Source organism: Erpetoichthys calabaricus, chromosome 14, assembly GCF_900747795.2.
Source record: "Erpetoichthys calabaricus chromosome 14, fErpCal1.3, whole genome shotgun sequence".
Taxonomy (NCBI): Eukaryota; Metazoa; Chordata; class Cladistia; order Polypteriformes; family Polypteridae; genus Erpetoichthys; species Erpetoichthys calabaricus.
Genome location: NC_041407.2, coordinates 93,410,115 through 93,429,703, shown reverse-complemented (window position 1 = coordinate 93,429,703; position 19,589 = coordinate 93,410,115). Strand labels below are relative to the sequence as shown.

At 37.8% G+C, this 19,589-nt stretch overlaps 1 protein-coding gene across 1 annotated transcript in view; it reads right to left on the bottom strand.

The window, feature by feature from the left end:
- The window catches only part of LOC114665211 (rho GTPase-activating protein 23-like), a 139,425-nt gene that overhangs the window by 71,571 nt on the left and 48,265 nt on the right, over positions 1-19,589 (bottom strand). Inside the window, 1 exon segment of the mRNA XM_028819643.2 lies at positions 5,798-5,980. Within this exon segment, the coding sequence (XP_028675476.1) occupies positions 5,798-5,980 (183 nt within the window).

The window sequence follows — 19,589 nt, the reverse complement described above, 5'->3', positions numbered from 1 at the left end:
GTTGAAGACCGGTCAGACAATGAGTCACTTTCAAGTGACATCTAACCATAAAGCAGTTCTTTAGCCAATCTTTTGATTCTGGCATATGAAAGAGACTGTTCCTCATACACATTGACTAGGTGAAAATTAACCTCTTAAAGTATATTTTTCTTTAGTACTGCAAATTCAAAGATAGCATGAAAATTGAATTTGTGCTTTTTGATATCATGCTGACTTGGTTCTGGAACAAGGAATATATAATATAAACCACAAATACTATAAACTTGTAATGAAAATATTTTAGTATATTGGAACTAATCTTTGACCACAAAATCAGCATTGTAGAATTAGCCCTTTTTACCATCTCTCATTTATATATGCAGTGTTACTTCTGTAATGTTGATTTTTTTGCAGGGTAATATTGAGTTCAACAAATACTTTAAAATGAAAATTGCATTTTTTACACTGATAAAAGAACCAGAAATGAAACAAACATCGTTTTTATTGCATTGGTAAAAAGTGACCATGTCTTACATATATGGCACCTTAAATATTAATGAATGACTTGTATAATGTACAAAATATCTTCACTTGATGGCACATAACACAGTTAACATACTGTACATCAAGAAATAAGTCAATTCAATGTTTTCTATCCCATGTTGGTTCTTATACAGTGAAAGATGTTTCAAATCTGACAGTAATAATAATGTGAAAGGAACTCAAAGTTTATAAAGGACCAGAAAATAATCTTATACAAAACAACAGTCTGCTTTCCACACATAAGATTAATTGCACTTCTTGTACTTTGGATTTATTTATATGGTAATTTGGGTAATTCAATGAAATAAGGTTTGTCTTACAATCTGGAATGAGTGCTGTCCAGAGGCAACTGAACAGGATATTTTGAAATGAAAATATTTTACCAATTATAAGCAAGAGGCACAACAGACTAAACAGTTGCCTAACCCAAACTGAACAGGATAATTGGTCATTATATAAATGCAGACATGATTTAATCTAACCAAACAAAACAAGAATATTGAAAGATTGTTAAAAACAAGCTTAAAAACAACAATCAGCACTTTATCATATTGCATCAACTTAAACCATACTGATAAAACACTGACAACAATTTATGTCATTTTGGCTGAGAACCATGTAAGGCACAACATGAAACAAAACACAAGAAAATATCAACACCATTACAACAGTGTGGCGCAGTGGTAGCTTCCTGATTACAGTGCTGATGTGCCAAAAGTACCCCCCGGTCCAGGTTAAAAAGGAGCTCTTTGGCTCAACCAGGTGTGTTCAAGTCAGAATGGAGTAGGACAAACCTCTCTTGAGAGGAGTGGAGAAGTAAGAGGACAAAAAGGAGAAAAAAGTGTGTTTGTGCTTGTGCTGGTTTAAATGTTAAAAGCTTGTGAAAAGATATTTGCATACATAAATAAGCCTTTTTGAACCAGGTACTGTGTTTGGTATAGTTGTGTCTGATGTTTGGGATTTTAAGATGCCCCCTATAGGCCACACCACCCTTCTGACATGATGGCATTATCAGCAAACTAATTCATAGGGAGTCTGAAATAGGCTAGTGGCGGTACAGAGAAGAGGTGATCTACTCTACAGTAATGTGTGATTGGCACTGCATCCCTATGTAAACAATCAGCTATTGTTTAATTAAATATTATTACCATCACAAACACTTTACAACAATACCAAACATTCATTTACTAGCTCATGATCTCTTCAAAATGTCAAAAGTGGTAACACGCTACAGTAAACCATGCAAACCACACCACAAAGGCCTTAGAAACAGACTCCAGGTACTTCTTTAAATCTCTAGGTGCTCTCAGACCAGTTGAGAGACATAATTGCTTGAGCATGCCACTGTGACCCTCACTGAGAAACGCATAATTGAGAATTAAATAAAGAGTACAGCATTGGCATTTCCATTAGGAACTCCAGCACTGATAATTCATATCACCAAGCCATCATTGTACAGTAATGTACATTGCTGTGACAAACATATTAAACCTCAAAAGTGATTAATATGATGTACAGACTCTGTTTTACTTCCCTTTTAGGGCCAATTTGCACTGAAGACATTTTTTGTTTTTTTGTCAGTTTATATCAGCTACCTGCTGTCATTTCTCAGCGAGTTAACCATAAGAATGACATTCCATTAACGTACAAGCCATCTGCAATTTTAATGGTGGCATGCAGCACTGTTGAACTGCACTGTGAGTGGTATCATGTGGCTTCACAGGTGACAAAGCTTATTGATTGAGTTTTGCTTAGTGCTGCTCGATGCTTCATAGGGTAGGGTCTCCCAATTCAATTGTTGATCGTGTGAACATACTTCATGCTTCGCAGGACCCACCAACCAATGAATGATCATCAATCGTGTGTCATTGCTCCATGACACTCTAAGTTTCATGAGACAGAAATCTGTTTTGAATTTGCACATGTTATTTGCATTCACGTTTTGCATCTGCATATTTTAAAGGTTGAATCCAAGTCAAGCTTTACAAAAGACAGCCGTGGTGTGGAATGTTTCACTTGTGGCTTGATATTGGTGCTCAAAATGTTTCAGATTTTGGCGCATTTCTGATTTTGGAATTTCAGATAAGGGATACTCAACTTGTACTAGTTTCCACATGCTTTTCAAAATAGCCTGTTCCTTAGGAACTAAAGCTCTTTGTAGCTGTAAAATAGACATGTATAGTAGTAAGTAATGAGTAATATGTTTCCTTTGCAGGCAAAAAACAATTCTTTACTAATGCCAATTCAAATTATTTGCCTTTTCCAGTCATCATTCAATAAAACACTTCATATTGGCTTAATCTCAGGTAACAAATATATTTTGTATTATCTGCAGAAATGATCAAATACATTTTTATAGTATCTCAACAAAAACAAAGTCCACTATTTATTAGGAAAGTTGCCATAAAATTAGCTAACTTACAAATATATTCTGTGAAACCGATATATTAATGCCCTCTGAGGGAACAGCAAGTCTCTACTTGAGACACGAGAAACCCGTTTATAAATATGTTGAAGTGACTGAGATGAGGAAAAGAATTTGTTGCAAAAAGGACAAAACAAATGATCCTAATGGCACGCAGGAAAGACACACAGCTGTATTTCACAACACCTGCATATGACAGGTATATCTTACATGTTGTGGCAGGCATCCTTTTCAAAAAGCTACTCTGAGAATAAGCATTACAGAGAGAAGATAGATAGAACGCATTTTGTTAAAATCTCTGGACATCTTACATGCTATAGAAGACAACAAAACTGTCACCTGCATTAACTTGTAACTCAATCTGTCAAAGACGACAGAAGAAAAAAAACTGGTTTAATATGGAAAATACTGGAACCTGCTGCAGTTTAAAGCCAGGCATTTCAGACACTACCTAAGAGATGTCCCTTTTTTAGGTTACAGATGGCCCAAGGGTGCTACAATATCAGAAATACCTATAGGGAGACCTTGTCTGGCATCCCTGTAGCCAAAGGAAAGTGTCTCAAAGTGGCCCTGGGGCTAGGTTTAAAGCAGCATTGACCCAGAAAACCAACTGAGTCTACAGACAATAAGACAGAATAGGGTTCGAGAATCACCAGTAGGAGGAAGAGGCTAAGATCAAAACAAGCTGAGAGAGAGAGTCATGGATGGGAGCTAATAAAGGGAATGCTTTGTGGTACTGTCTAGATAGGAAAGTAGGAAGGCACATCACCTATTTTCCTTTTTTTCTATATGTTTATATATCTGTTTGCTCCTCTTGTGTATTTTATATAATTGGCACCATTCCCGATGTACAGAATCCCTATATGGGTGCTTTCCACTATTAGACTACACTTAAAGGGGAACAATCATGTTTTTCTACTCTTTCATGTGGTAGCTTTGAAAAATAACCGCATCAAAACAATCATTTTTAGGATTTTGAGTCCTTCCACATTTTCCGTACTAGACCAATAATGTCACTAATCCACTTTTTTATGTCAATTTATATGAAAAGGGCTACATCATTTCACTCCATGACTTTTTCAGTGTCCACATGAAAGAGTACATTTTACCATTAAAAGACAGAAAAACATGACTGTTCCCCTTTAGCAATGCAGAATACAGTGGTGTGAAAAACTATTTGCCCCCTTCCTGATTTCTTATTCTTTTGCATGTTTGTCACACAAAATGTTTCTGATCATCAAACACATTTAACCATTAGTCAAATATAACACAAGTAAACACAAAATGCAGTTTGTAAATGGTGGTTTTTATTATTTAGGGAGAAAAAAAAATCCAAACCTACATGGCCCTGTGTGAAAAAGTAATTGCCCCCTGAACCTAATAACTGGTTGGGCCACCCTTAGCAGCAATAACTGCAATCAAGCGTTTGCGATAACTTGCAATGAGTCTTTTACAGCGCTCTGGAGGAATTTTGGCCCACTCATCTTTGCAAAATTGTTGTAATTCAGCTTTATCTGAGGGTTTTCTAGCATGAACCGCCTTTTTAAGGTCATGCCATAGCATCTCAATTGGATTCAGGTCAGGACTTTGACTAGGCCACTCCAAAGTCTTCATTTTGTTTTTCTTCAGCCATTCAGAGGTGGATTTGCTGGTGTGTTTTGGGTCATTGTCCTGTTGCAGCACCCAAGATCGCTTCAGCTTGAGTTGACGAACAGATGGCCGGACATTCTCCTTCAGGATTTTTTGGTAGACAGTAGAATTCATGGTTCCATCTATCACAGCAAGCCTTCCAGGTCCTGAAGCAGCAAAACAACCCCAGACCATCACACTACCACCACCATATTTTACTGTTGGTATGATGTTCTTTTTCTGAAATGCTGTGTTCCTTTTACGCCAGATGTAACGGGACATTTGCCTTCCAAAAAGTTCAACTTTTGATTCATCAGTCCACAAGGTATTTTTCCAAAAGTCTTGGCAATCATTGAGATGTTTCTTAGCAAAATTGAGACGAGCCCTAATGTTCTTTTTGCTTAACAGTGGTTTGCGTCTTGGAAATCTGCCATGCAGGCCGTTTTTGCCCAGTCTCTTTCTTATGGTGGAGTCGTGAACACTGACCTTAATTGAGGCAAGTGAGACCTGCAGTTCTTTAGACGTTGTCCTGGGGTCTTTTGTGACCTCTCGGATGAGTCGTCTCTGCGCTCTTGGGGTAATTTTGGTCGGCCGGCCACTCCTGGGAAGGTTCACCACTGTTCCATGTTTTTGCCATTTGTGGATAATGGCTCTCACTGTGGTTCGCTGGAGTCCCAAAGCTTTAGAAATGGCTTTATAACCTTTACCAGACTGATAGATCTCAATTACTTCTGTTCTCATTTGTTCCTGAATTTCTTTGGATCTTGGCATGATGTCTAGCTTTTGAGGTGCTTTTGGTCTACTTCTCTGTGTCAGGCAGCTCCTATTTAAGTGATTTCTTGATTGAAACAGGTGTGGCAGTAGTCAGGCCTGGGGGTGGCTACGGAAATTGAACTCAGGTGTGATACACCACAGTTAGGTTAGTTTTTAACAAGGGGGCAATTACTTTTTCACACAGGGCCATGTAGGTTTGGATTTTTTTTCTCCCTAAATAATAAACACCATCATTTAAAAACTGCATTTTGTGTTTACTTGTGTTATATTTGACTAATGGTTAAATGTGTTTGATGATCAGAAACATTTTGTGTGACAAACATGCAAAAGAATAAGAAATCAGGAAGGGGGCAAATAGTTTTTCACACCACTGTATATATGTCCATGCTTTTTATATAGGTTTCATACTGTGTTTGATATTAAATTTACTGGTAACCAGAAACTCACCCTGAAGGAGGCATGCACAGCAGATTCCGGTGGGTATACTATGAAGTGACGTAGTGTGAATCCAAATCCCTGAGAATTCTTATGTAGGACCACAGTACGTGGACCAGGCCAAGGAAGACTTTCACTTGAAGGAAGCTGCACATTTTCATTGGACAGAGATGTCCCATCTTTATGCCCAGTTGCCTAATGGACAGAAAGAAAAAGAAACAATTAACCACTCAAAAGGGGATTACCACTCAATGTCACTTTCTTTGCATATAGCCAATTAACTTATGGGCAGTGAGAATGGGAATCTTGAGCAAATATTTAAACCTCTCACTGTGACTACTAACCAGTGGTACAGTCAAGATTTGCCTCTTGGATACTGGAAGCTCTGCTTCTGCAACTGAATAATCATTGATTGTTCTGTCAGGATGAGAATAAGCTAGATTTTATTTTGAAATAGTCAGTAGTAAGAACTTTTTATTCTGTAAATCTAACTTTGAAAATATTACATCCACAATCTCAGACAACCAGGAATTGTGCTGACCTTTATATCATCTCATATGTGACATAACGCATCATACACCTCTGGTTGTCTATTAGTTACAATGGCTTAGCAACAGTAAATGAACATTGTACAAAATGGAAATTCCCACGAGAAACAACAAATTTCCAGCAACCTTAAAACAATGTTAAAAAGCAAAATACATAAAAGAAATTTATTTTGCTCAATAAAAAACTCAGAATTATTAAAATTTCTCTTTGGAAGACAAAGAAAAAAAATAAGAAAAATGTTCAAAATGCACATATCATAATATTGCTAGCATAACACTGGGCAATGGGTGTGAAAAAGGAAAAAAAACCAGCATTGGAAAGACATGTTGGGGAGAACTGAATGGCATCCTTATTTTGCAAATTCGCAATTGGTATAGTTTAATTTAGTTACATGGTGGCAGCTGAATTCTCAGTAATACATGATCTCAGAAAGTACAGTATATGTACATAATTCATAAAATGGCATAGGTAGCATACATACTAAAACTATACAACATTAATATGAGCATAGTAAATATGAGTAAAATCTACATTATTCACCAGTCCTTCTGACTTGGATAATATTGTCATGTGAAGGCCAGAAGCAGACGACAGTTTCACATATGATAACTCTGCCACTCATTCGAGACTGTCTAACCAGAAAGCAGCTTGTGATTTATTTTTGCTTGATATTTTCATTGCTTCTTAGTTATTATTTCATATGTTGTATTACTGATTATAGTTTTGTTTTCACATTGTCTACATTTGATTTATTGAATATTGTGTTAGTATTGTATTTATATATTTGCCTTTGGTTTCTGCCCTGTCCCCTTTATATGTAACCTGGGGCAGTACAACTTAATACTACAGGTGAAGGACCACACATACAGCAGTACTAAGAAGAAGCAGCTGAAAACATAGCTGTTTTGGTATTGCGATTGTTTCTATCTTTTGGTTTGTGCTCTTTTAATTTGGATTTGGAATCTCTGTTATTGACCCTGTTTGTGTTGTTAGGTACTGTTTCTGGTTTGTGTTATTAGATTTTCTCACTTCTATTACTGCTATTTTTTTGAATTCTTAAAATGCAATATTTAAATATTAAAGGAACTTTCTTATTGTTTTTGAGTCAGAGGTTTTTTTTCACAATTTTTCTTCTCCCCTTTTGTGGATCTTTTTTGTTTGCTAAAATCCCTTGTAAGTTTGGCTTATGAGTTTGGGGCTGGTTACTTGAGATTGTAAGGCATATTCTTTTGGGCTCAAGTCTGCGTGAAGTGCAGGTCTGGCTTTTGTGTTTTGAGGTCTACACCATTTTTGAGCTTGTGAGCTGGCAGGGTTAGGACAAATGACAAAGTACAGTATAATGATACAGTAAAATGTCAGTTATTACCAATAAAGGTAATGGTATGGATACTGTGACATCAATTTGTGTAGTCACTTTAGTTGAGTGTGATATGTGTTATGATTCACAATACTAGGCATCTAATTCAAGAATAGCCTGCCTTCCTTGCCTACAGCAACAGCTACTGGAGGAAAACAAATCAAGTTCTTGAAATGTGAGCAGTAGTATTATATAACAAAAAGACATTATTAATTACATTTTGTGTGTGACCTTTATGCTTTTTAAGCAAATAACTAAATAAATTGATACTGACATGGAAACTGCTGATTAGGTGTTCATTTACCATAGAAAAAATATTTTTTACAACATCCAGCTAAAACAAAAATACAATTTTCATTCAGATAAACTGCAAAAATAAATACAGACCCCATACAGTAAGAATAAAAATGTAGTTTTATCTGATTGACTGCTGTCCCATTCAGGGCTGATTCCTACCTTGCACCTCATGCTGCCAAGATAAGCCCTGGTCTAGTGTGACTCAGAATGAAATATGAGGGTTCGAGAATGTTTTGCAACTTGAACTGCTCCACAACAGTTCTTGCTGCCCATCTATATATATAATTCACTAAGGTAGCCGACCATGCCGATGATTTCTGCATTTGTTCAGTCTCTCCCTGTGCATTCCCTGTGCAGCGAGCGAGTGAGCCAGAGAGAGAGAGAGAGAGGGAGAGAGAGAGAGCAACACACACAGGTGCGCGAGAGACACACACACACACAGGCGCGCGAGAGAGACACACACACACACAGGTGCACGAGAGAGAGACACACACACACACACACAGACGCGCGAGAGAGAGACACACACGCGAAAGAGAGGGGGCTGGACGCATAAGGCAGAGAAGGCAGTTAAAGAATGCACCGGACTTGATTTTGTTTTCACTTCTGTTTACAGCGATCGGTTCGTAGCGTGCATTGTTGCAATGTTACTTTTCTTGTTACTTTTCTTGATGGTTTATTAATTAAATTACGGATTTTTCAAGTGTTCATTTGTTTCCCTGTGCTTAAAACTCATTAAAAAAGTGTTTTTAGCGAGCGGTTCTCTTGCAGTGTTAAGTTTTCTCTGTTGTTCAAGGTTTTCTCAGTGTTATTCAATGTTTTTACATTTAGTTTACTATTACGCTGTGCATTCTATGGTATAATCTTCTATCTATATATATATATATATATATAATTCACTAAGGCAGCCGACCATGGCAGGCAAGACGCAAGTCAGAGCCAGTTTTCAGTCACGGATAATTGTATGTTGCTCTCTCCAGAGTTCCATCTTTTCATTCACTTACAGTCGTATCCTCAAACCCACCCCATTTGGACAACTGTGTCTTTCAGGAAGTGTTCACACATCAATAAATAATTATGCGGTGTATGCTACGCCGCAGGTTGGCTAGTCCCTATTATTTGAGTAACAAAACCCTTCTACATGCACACAAAAATGTTGTTAGATTTAAAATCTGCTTTAGTATAACTTTCTTTTGCCTTCTGAAGACTATATTCTTTCTAACAAGTGAGTCTGGGAAGAGTTCAAACTTTATGCAACATGTTTAATAATAAATGCGGGGAGTTTGCATGTTCTCCCTGTGTCTGCGTGGGTTTCCTCCGGGTGCTCTGGTTTCCTCCCATGGTCCAAAGACATGCAGGTTAGGTGCACTGGTGATCCTAAATTGTCCCTAGTGTGTGCTTGGTGTGTGTGTATGTGCCCTGCGGTGGGCTGGCACCCTGCCCGGGGTTTGTTTCCTTCCTTGCGCCCTGTGTTGGCTGGGATTGGCTCCAGCAGACCCCCATGACCCTGTAGTTAGGGTATAACAGGTTGGATAATGGATGGATGTTTAATAATAAAACAACTCTTCACTTCAGAACCTTCTGCTATCTGCCTGTTTGTGTGAAAAATATAATGCCAACCTACACCCATTGTCTGTTGTCTTAATCAAAAAAGTAGACACCCATGTACATATCTGATGTTTCTCATGTGAAAGTAGACTTAATATCAGACCTGTGATCAATTAAAGCTATACAGATTTTACTTTACAGGTATTGGCCTATTAGACTGTAAAAGTTATCAATAATTTTGGTGTTATTGTTTTATGTGAGCTTCAAATACAAAAGAACTCTACCAACCAATGCTTCACTAGGCTCCGAGTTAGCTGAATCTGTACATTTTTAGAGTCCCTGCAATAGTAATATAACCTACTTATGTCTGTTTAGTTGCTTGCTAATAATTCACTACAAAACAAATTCAAATCTAGATATGTTTACAAAAACTGATTGTGTTCATATTTATATTTATTTAGTTGCTGAGTTTTTTTGACAATTAACAGGACATGCATGGATGAACAAATGGAAAATATAGGCTAAATACTTTATATAGAAACACAGACTGCATTTCTTGCACAAATGTCTTACTGATATAATGAGAACTACAACTTGCTTGAAGAAGGGGTCATGAAATAATTGCGAGTAAGCAGTGCTACCACTGCGCTACTGTGCCACCCGCGCTGTAAAGTATTAAATGTAAATGTTGCATTCATCAGAATCAGACAGTTTTCACCTGTAATGTGCAATTTGTGAGTATTATGCAGTTTTAGTTTTGTGTTCACACCGTTATTAAACAAAAGCAGTTTATTAGCATTATACCATTTAGAATATATTCACCAGAGCTTTGTTCAAACAGCCTGCTTCAATTCACCAGAATCAGAACCTGTTTACTAACACTACGTTCATACTGGAGGTACATTCCGATTTTTGCACTCATGTGACACAGATACACTCTTTTTAAAGAAATCTGAAAAGCAAAAAACCAAATTAAATTGGAAAATTTTTAGATCAGATTTAGGCCACTTTAATATGTGGTATGGTGTCTCTAAGGCTAAGGATCTGCGGTGGTATCTGGAAGGTTGCCAATTCAAATCCTGTTACTGCTGGAAGTGATCCTACTCTGTCAGGGGCCCTTGGACAAGGCCTTTAATGTGATAATTGCTCCATGGGTGCTGTACAATGGCTGAATCTGCGCTCTGACCTTCCTTAGGGATTAATAAAGTATACCAAATAAATAAATATGATACACACATTTATATGCCTGCATTTACGCCACCACTATGATGTGCTTCAATACAGGTTTTTTTCATATGTTGTAAAAGAAGTTTAAACAATTGAAATAGGTTTTTGGTCAAGGAAGTGACTAGATTACAATTTTATTGTACATCATGCAACACAAACAAGATAAAGACATCTGCCATCCTTCACAGGCATTTTTTTTCTCACTCTTACCTTCTGTCAGCCAGTACCAGACCATTGGCACTTGTACTAGTATATTTAAGAACAGTTTCTATTTACTGGTCATAAGGTTACTAAACAACTAGTCATAGGAACAAATATTGTAACATAACAAACAGTGTGCATATATCTCATATATATTTCTCTTCTGGTTCGTCCTGCTTCCTATTCAAAAGAGGTCCCGCACACACGCAGCCGACACGGCATTTCTCGATTGCTATTTGTCATCTTCCAAACCCTTCCCCACGCTGCCTGCGGCTCCTCTTCAAAACCGGTCCCGCCCACATGCAACCGACATGGCATTTCTCGATTCCTATTCCTGCTCTTCCAAACCCTTCTCCACGCTGCCTGAGGCTTCCCATACACCCCCACGCCGCTTTTCTCGATTCCTATTCCTCCTTTGGACTACCGCGTTCCACAATCCTCTCTCATGACCACATTGGTGTCATATCATCGCCCTATATCTAGCCTGACCACGTGATCTTTCACTTCAGCCATGTGTGCACCTGGGAGTCTTTTCCGTAGCCTGCTACAGGAAGGTACTCTGTAAACCATTGGCATTGGTGTTGCTCCTTGCTATTCATTTCGCTCCTTCCTATTTTCGTTATACTGCGATGATTGTTTCCTAAGCCTTTGTTATAAAATGAATGACAGTATCGTTAATTTCCGCCAAATACTGCCTGTTATCTTCCGCGGTTCTCGAGCTTTCACCGTTGCCTCTTCCATCAACAAACAGAGGCTGTGGAACGAAATGAAAGTCCTAAAACTCACAAAAAATTTGAGAGCTCTCGAAAGTGAAACTCAATTTGTTCAATGGCTTCTTCAAGTTCAGGAAGGTAAAACTAGAGAAACGGCAGAACTACCATCTCAATGTTTACCACAACAACAAGACCCAGTTGCTCAACTTTACAGTGATATTAATTTCTGGACTGTGTCTCCCCAAGAACTTGCTACAAGACCAATACTGAACGTCACAAACGACGATTCTCTACATATTAACAACAAAGTTCTTGATATTATACAGGGTGAAAAAGTGACCTTCAAGAGTGTAGATACAGTAGTCAGTGACGATCCTAATGATCAACTAATGTACACACAGGAGTTTTTACACACCCTCACACCAACTGGCATGCCTCCCCATATCCTTCATCTGAAGGTGGGAGCTGTAGTTATGCTCCTCCGAAATATTATGCCATCAAAAGGTCTTTGCATCAGAGCAAGACTCATCGTTACCCTAATACATACAAATATTATTGAGTGCAAACTGATCGCTATCCAAAATTCTGAAACAATCTTCATTCCCAGAATTTCTCTCCTTCATTCTGCTTCTCGCAACTGAAAGAGGGCACCGTGGTGGATGTTTGCCGGCTTGCAGTCCAACCACAAGCGTTACCTGGTAGATAACCACCCATACAATCAGACTGTGATTCAGACTACGAATGCCATGAATATATATAGTATATATATATATATATATATATATATATATATATATATATATCTATATATATATATCTATATACACATATATCTATACTAATAAAAGGCAAAGCCCTCACTGACTCACTGACTGACTGACTGACTGACTCATCACTAATTCTCCAACTTCCCGTGTAGGTAGAAGGCTGAAATTTGGCAGGCTCGTTCCTTACAGCTTACTTACAAAAGTTAGGCAGGTTTCATTTCGAAATTCTACGCATAATGGTCATAACTGGAACCTGTTTGACTGACTCACTCATCACTAATTCTCCAACTTCCCGTGTAGGTAGAAGGCTGAAATTTGGCAGGCTCATTCCTTACAGCTTACTTACAAAAGTTAGGCAGGTTTCATTTCGAAATTCTACGCGTAATGGTCATAACTGGAACCTGTTTTTTGTCCATATACTCTAATGGAGGAGGCGGAGTCACGTATTGCGTCATCACGTATTACGCCTCAATCCTGGGCAGGGTGCCAACCCACCGCAGGACACACACAAACACACCCACACACCAAGCACACACTAGGGCCAATTTAGAATCGCCAATCCACCTAACCTGCATGTCTTTGGACTGTGGGAGGAAACCGGAGCGCCCGGAGGAAACCCACGCAGACACGGGGAGAACATGCAAACTCCACGCAGGGAGGACCTGGGAATCGAACCCAGGTCCCCAGATCTCCCAACTGCGAGGCAGCAGCGCTACCCACTGCGCCACCGTGCCGCCTACAGTATATATATATATATATATATATATATATATATATATATATATATGTGAATGTATGTATGTATGTATGTATATATGTATGTCTATATTTATATGTATATATATATATATGTAGATATGTAAATTTGTACATGTATATATATATGTATATGTGGATGTGTATATATATATATATATATATATATATATATATATATATATATATACAGTAATCCCTCCTCCATCGCGGGGGTTGCGTTCCACAGCCACCCGCGAAATAAGAAAATCCGCGAAGTAGAAACCATATGTTTATATGGTTATTTTTATATTGTCATGCTTGGGTCACAGATTTGCGCAGAAACACAGGAGGTTGTAGAGAGACAGGAACGTTATTCAAACACTGCAAACAAACATTTGTCTCTTTTTCAAAAGTTTAAACTGTGCTCCATGACAAGACAGAGATGACAGTTCCGTCTCACAATTAAAAGAAGGCAAACATATCTTCCTCTTCAAAGGAGTGCGCGTCAGGAGCAAAGCCTGTCAGAAAGAGATAGGAAAGCAAACAAATCAATAGGGCTGTTTGGCTTTTAAGTATGTGAAGCACCGTGGCACAAAGCTGTTGAAAGTGGCAGCTCACACCCCCTCCGTCAGGAGCAGAGAAAGAGAGAGAGAGAGAGAGACAGAGTTTGTTTTTCAATCAAAAATCAATACGTGCCCTTCGAGCTTTTAAGTATGCGAAGCACCGTGCAGCATGTCGCTTCAGGAAGCAGCTGCACAGAAGGTAGCAACGTGAAGATAATCTTTCAGCATTTTTAGACGAACGTCCGTATAGTCTAGGTGTGCGAACAGCCCCCCTGCTCAATCCCCCTATGTCAGGATCAGAGAAAGTCAGCGCAAGAGAGAGAGAGAGAAAAGTAAGTTGGGTAGCTTCTCAGCCATCTGCCAGTAGCGTCCCTTGAATGAAATCAACTGGGCAAACCAACTGAGGAAGCATGTACCAGAAATTAAAAGACCCATTGTCCGGAGAAATCCGCGAACCAGCAAAAAATCTGCGATATATATTTAAATATGCTTACATATAAAATCCGCGATGGAGTGAAGCCGCGAAAGGCGAAGCGCGTTATAGCGAGGGATTACTGTATATGTATATGTAGATATGTGTATATGTAGATATGTATATATATGTATATATGTTTATGTATATATATATGTTTACATAACCTCTTTAACACACTACTTCTCCGCTGCGAAGCGCGGGTATTTTGCTAGTCTATACTAATAAAAGGCAAGGCCCTCACTGACTCACTCACTCACTCACTGACTGACTGACTCACTCATCACTAATTCTCCAACTTCCCGTGTAGGTGGAAGGCTGAAATTTGGCAGGCTCATTCCTAACAGCTTACTTACAAAAGTTAGGCAGGTTTCATTTCGAAATTCTACGCGTAATGGTCATAACTGAAACCTCTTTTTTGTCCAGAGGTGACTATGTCAGTATGATCGGGGGGGGGGGACATGGGGGGGGTTGTATAGTTTAATTATTGTGTACATGTCCTTCTTAAGTTGGCATATGCTGGATTTATGTCCAAGTGTCTGTTGATGGCGTTTTCATCTGATAGCCAAGACTCGGCCAACTCTCTGGTACTTTTAGTGCTGGCCTTAAATTTTACTTTTACGTTGTCCCAGTTGAATGTGTGTCCTGTCGATTTAGTATGTGCATATATCAAAGATAGTGCGTCCTTTCTTCTGACGCCGTTGCGATGTTCCTGTACACGTGTTGAAATTCTTTTTGACGTTTGTCCTATGTATACAGCTGAGCAAGAATTGCATGGAATACTATAAACTGCGTTTCGTGTTTCGGCTGTCGATTTATTGTTTTTAGCATTAAACAGGACCATGCGCAGATTGTTCGTGGGTTTATGTGCTATTCTGATGCCCCACTTGGTCAGGGTGCGTGCTGTGCCTTCTGACACATTATGGTGATATGGGAGTGAATGCCAGGTGGGGTGGGGGTTCTGATTTAAGTCGATTGTATGCTGATTCCTTTGGCGTCTGCTGTGTAGACTCCGATTAATGAATGTTTTTGAGTATCCGTTCGAGGTGAAAAGTTGGAAGAGATAGCGTCTCTCATTAATTTTTGTTTCCTTGGTATTACAATGCGTGTGGACTCGTTTAAATAGGGTTTTCACGCAGCTCCGTTTATGAGATACCGGGTGGTTGCTGGAGAAGTGTAGAATCTTGTCTGCGTAGCATTGTTTGCGGTAAACACTTGTGGTCAGGGTGGCGTCACAATTTCTTTTGATGTAAATGTCCAGGAAGTTGATGTGTCGATTGATTTCTTTTTCCATTGTGAACTGGATTGCAGGGAATATTGTGTTAATATGATTGTAGAACTCATTCAGCTGGTTCTTTCTTAATATGACGAATGTGTCGTCTACATAGCGTATCCAAATTTTGAGTGTAATCTGGGATAAAGCTATGTTTTCGTGTGTGTGTATGTATGTGTGTATATGTATGTGTGTATATATATATATATATATATATATATATATATATATATATATATATATATATATATATATATATATATGTTGATATGCGTATATATGTATATATATGTATATGTAGATATGTGTATATGTGGATATGTATATGTATATATATGTTTGCATAACCTCTTTAACACACTACTTCTCTGCTGCGAAGCGCGGGTATTTTGCTAGTATGATATATATACACATACAGTATATATATATATGTATATACATATATGTACTGTGCAAAAGTTTTAGGCAGGTGTGAAAAAATGCTGTAAACAAAGAATGCTTTCAGAAATATAAATAATGATTGTTTATTGTTATCTATTTACAAAATGCAAAGTGAGCAAACAAAAGAAAAATCTAAATCAAATCAATATTTGGTGTTACTACCTTTTGCCTTCAAACTAGCATCCCCCACAGCACACAATGTTGTTGCACAAAAATTAAATGAAAAGTAAAATCATGAACTGCACACCACTATACAAGTTCTACAGACAGACAGACATGGGCTATCACAATAGGTGCTTTGTGCATTATATGTGGATGCACCTAAAAAGAGACATGTTTTGTCTGTGTCTGTGTCTTGCCCAAAGGTTTCCTGTAAATTGACCAAACCATATGCAAGCCTGTAAGGAGCAAGTCCCATAAATATATCTTCCAGGGGTAGAAGAAGTCAGATTTATAGAGTCAGAGGAAAAATGTGAGGAAAATCAGGGGTGAATAGGCTGTAAGATAACTGGCAAATACTTGTTGCAGAAACCATTTATCTAAGTCTAAGAATAAAAATATGGTTTACAATCATAAGAACAATTCAATTTGATGTGACAAGCTAGCTGCCCAAGTGAGAAAAATTTTAGAAAGGGTCCTAAGACCAAAACTGCATACTTTTTACCCAACATATAGACAGTGAGCTTTTTTGTTTTATTGGAAAACACTGCTGTTTTTTCCCCACATATTTTAATATCTAACATTAGTGTCTGCCTGCAATTTCTTTACATTTTACATAATTTGCAATGGACTAAAAAGGAATAGATTTGTGTTTAGTATACAATATATTTCTTTTTTTTGAGCTGATACAGATAATTATGTATAGTATGAGGTGGGGTCGATCAAGATTTTTTTTTGTGTGTGAATACTTGTTTTTTGAAAGAGCTGTCAAGCTGTATATATGTTACAATATATGTCTTGCCTATACATTTACATTTACTATTAGAGAAAGCATAAATTCTGTGTAATGTTAGCAAAAGTTGTCAAAATGACAGTTAAAAATTTCAGACATAATTTGATTACAATGAAGTCTGCACAGTGAAATCAGTCATCTCGGTTTACAGTAAAATGGTTAGTTGCTACAGTAGCATGTATACCAATGAGTAACAGAGGGAATTACCAGGAACCTCACATTACAATTTACCCTAATAGACAATACTATGATGTTTAAAATATTATATATTCAATTCTGCAATTTATTTATTGCAATTTATTACCCTGCTTTTATCTGACTTAAGTTAAAGATTAAATTATATTCCTATAGTGATTATGCCAAATAAAAAAACTCTTGATTCTATTTATTTCACTTAAATCTTACAATTATGAAAATTAATTTTAAATACTGCAGCAGTTTCCACAAAACTGGGAAGGCTCCATTAACGTATAACATAAAAATTAATTCTGAGTGAAACCTTCTGCAATGAGCCTCTATGTTTGTAGCAGAGCTGTCTGCCAATAACTGAAATTTGAATTTTTTACATATAAAATATTGTTTGAATATGTACAAACTTGCATTTGAAATTCTTGGGCCTGCAGAAGGTTTTGTAAAATATGGACTATGTATGTGCTATATGCACAATAAGTTAGTAAAGTTTCATACACAAGCCAAATGTGTTGAAAACATCAGTCTTCAAATACATGCTGTGACCCTTACCATCACATTGCTTAGACATCAGAGTTGTTTTCACTGCTCAAGAATATTCATTGAAGCTCAGGCCAGATTTAAACTTCACTTGTTCTCTCATCACACAAGGAATTACAAGGAATGTACAGGAATGATAAACTCAAGATTGCCCCGGTATGAATGTGTTTGTGTAAGCCAGAGTATTCCCTAGAAAGGACTGACATTCCACATTGAGCTAGTTCCTGCATGATAGGACATTACAAATGTTATTGTTACAAAAGTCTGAACATAAAGGAACACTGATAAAACATTGTATAAGAACAACATGGTTGCACAAGGAATTCTGACACTTTGAAGCATGCTGCTTAAACTTGTGGATGTACTAATAGTTTTGGTTAATCATATTGGTTTTATATAGAAACATTGGTTTCTTCTCACTATGTACAGACATACTATTAGGCTGAATGATGACTCTAAAATTGAACCTGTATGAATGTGTATGCTATGCAATAGTCTTCTGTTCTTTCTACCTATAGTTGCTGTTATGCTTGAATAGGCTCTGGTTTGCCATAATCTTTTACTAGAAAAACAGTTCATACTAAAGAATAATGCAGTTTCTATCAAATACAGTTTTAGAAAATTAGACAGAAAGCATAATGTACTTGATAATGAATTTGCATGTTTTTGCTTCCTTATTCCTCCTAAAACTTTGATCCTGTGGTTATGGGAGGTCTGTCTGCTTCAGTGATGCTATGTTATTAGGTTACATGATAATGAATTTGCATTTATTGACTTCCTTATTCCTTCTAAATTTTTGACCCTGTGGCAGTAGAAGGGCCTGTTTACCTCAATGATGTATAGATATGTTATTAGATGCCTTGGTCTGCTAATTTCATTATTTGTGGCAAATTCGTCTAAACCAGGGCTGCATTTTTGCCCTGTGCAGATGACGTTATCCTCATGAATTAATTTTAATGGGTATTCAACATGTACTGGAGTGAATCACAGCCATATGTGAAATGGTTAGGATGAAAATGAGCAGTTTCAAATTTGGGGTTACAGTTTTCTACCATAAAAGAGTGATGCGCTTTACAGGTAAGGGGTAAGGAACTTCTAAAGTAGAGGAGTTTAAGTAACTAAAAGTTTTTGTCTTGTATGACAGTGAAAGTAATCATGAGATTAACCAGTATAGTTGTCACAGTACCACAGACACTTTTCTGGTCAGTCTACATCCAATCCTGACCTATAGGTATGAGCTATGGATGGTAACTGAAAGAAGGTCACAGATTGAAACAAGTGAGATGCCCAACAAGAAGGGAGAACCCTAAAGGTATTTTCACATTAAAAGGCTGAAGTGACTCAAATCCAGTTTTTTGCCTGAATGTGATACAAATCTGATGTATTCATCCATCCATCCATTTTCCAACCCGCTGAATCCGAACACAGGGTCACGGGGGTCTGCTGGAGCCAATCCCAGCCAACACAGGGCACAAGGCAGGAACCAATCCCGGGCAGGGTGCCAACCCACCGCAGGACACACACAAACACACCAACACACCAAGCACACACCAGGGCCAATTTAGAATCGCCAATCCACCTAACCTGCATCAGGATTGTGAAAATCTGAACTTTTCAAATTAGATGAACGGATTGGATATGTGTCTGATTTGTGGACATGCAACATGAATGAGAACAGTCAGATTGGCATTCATGTGGTTTTTTGCCTATACGCTATTGTCATCAGCCAGCACCAGCAGCACGGAAAAAAACATGAAGGAGATATACAGCTGTGTCAACATTCATGGTCCCACCATTGCTGGCTCCTTTCTCCTCTCACATCTCTTGGTGCATCAGTTTGAGTAATAGCTATGAAAACAGCAAAAGCAAGCCATCTAGCTTTTTTCACCTTCTTAGCCTAATCATGTACAGGTGACAAACCTTTTGCCTTACTCTAGACATTGGTGACAAAGACGATTTGTCAAGAAACGTGTCAAT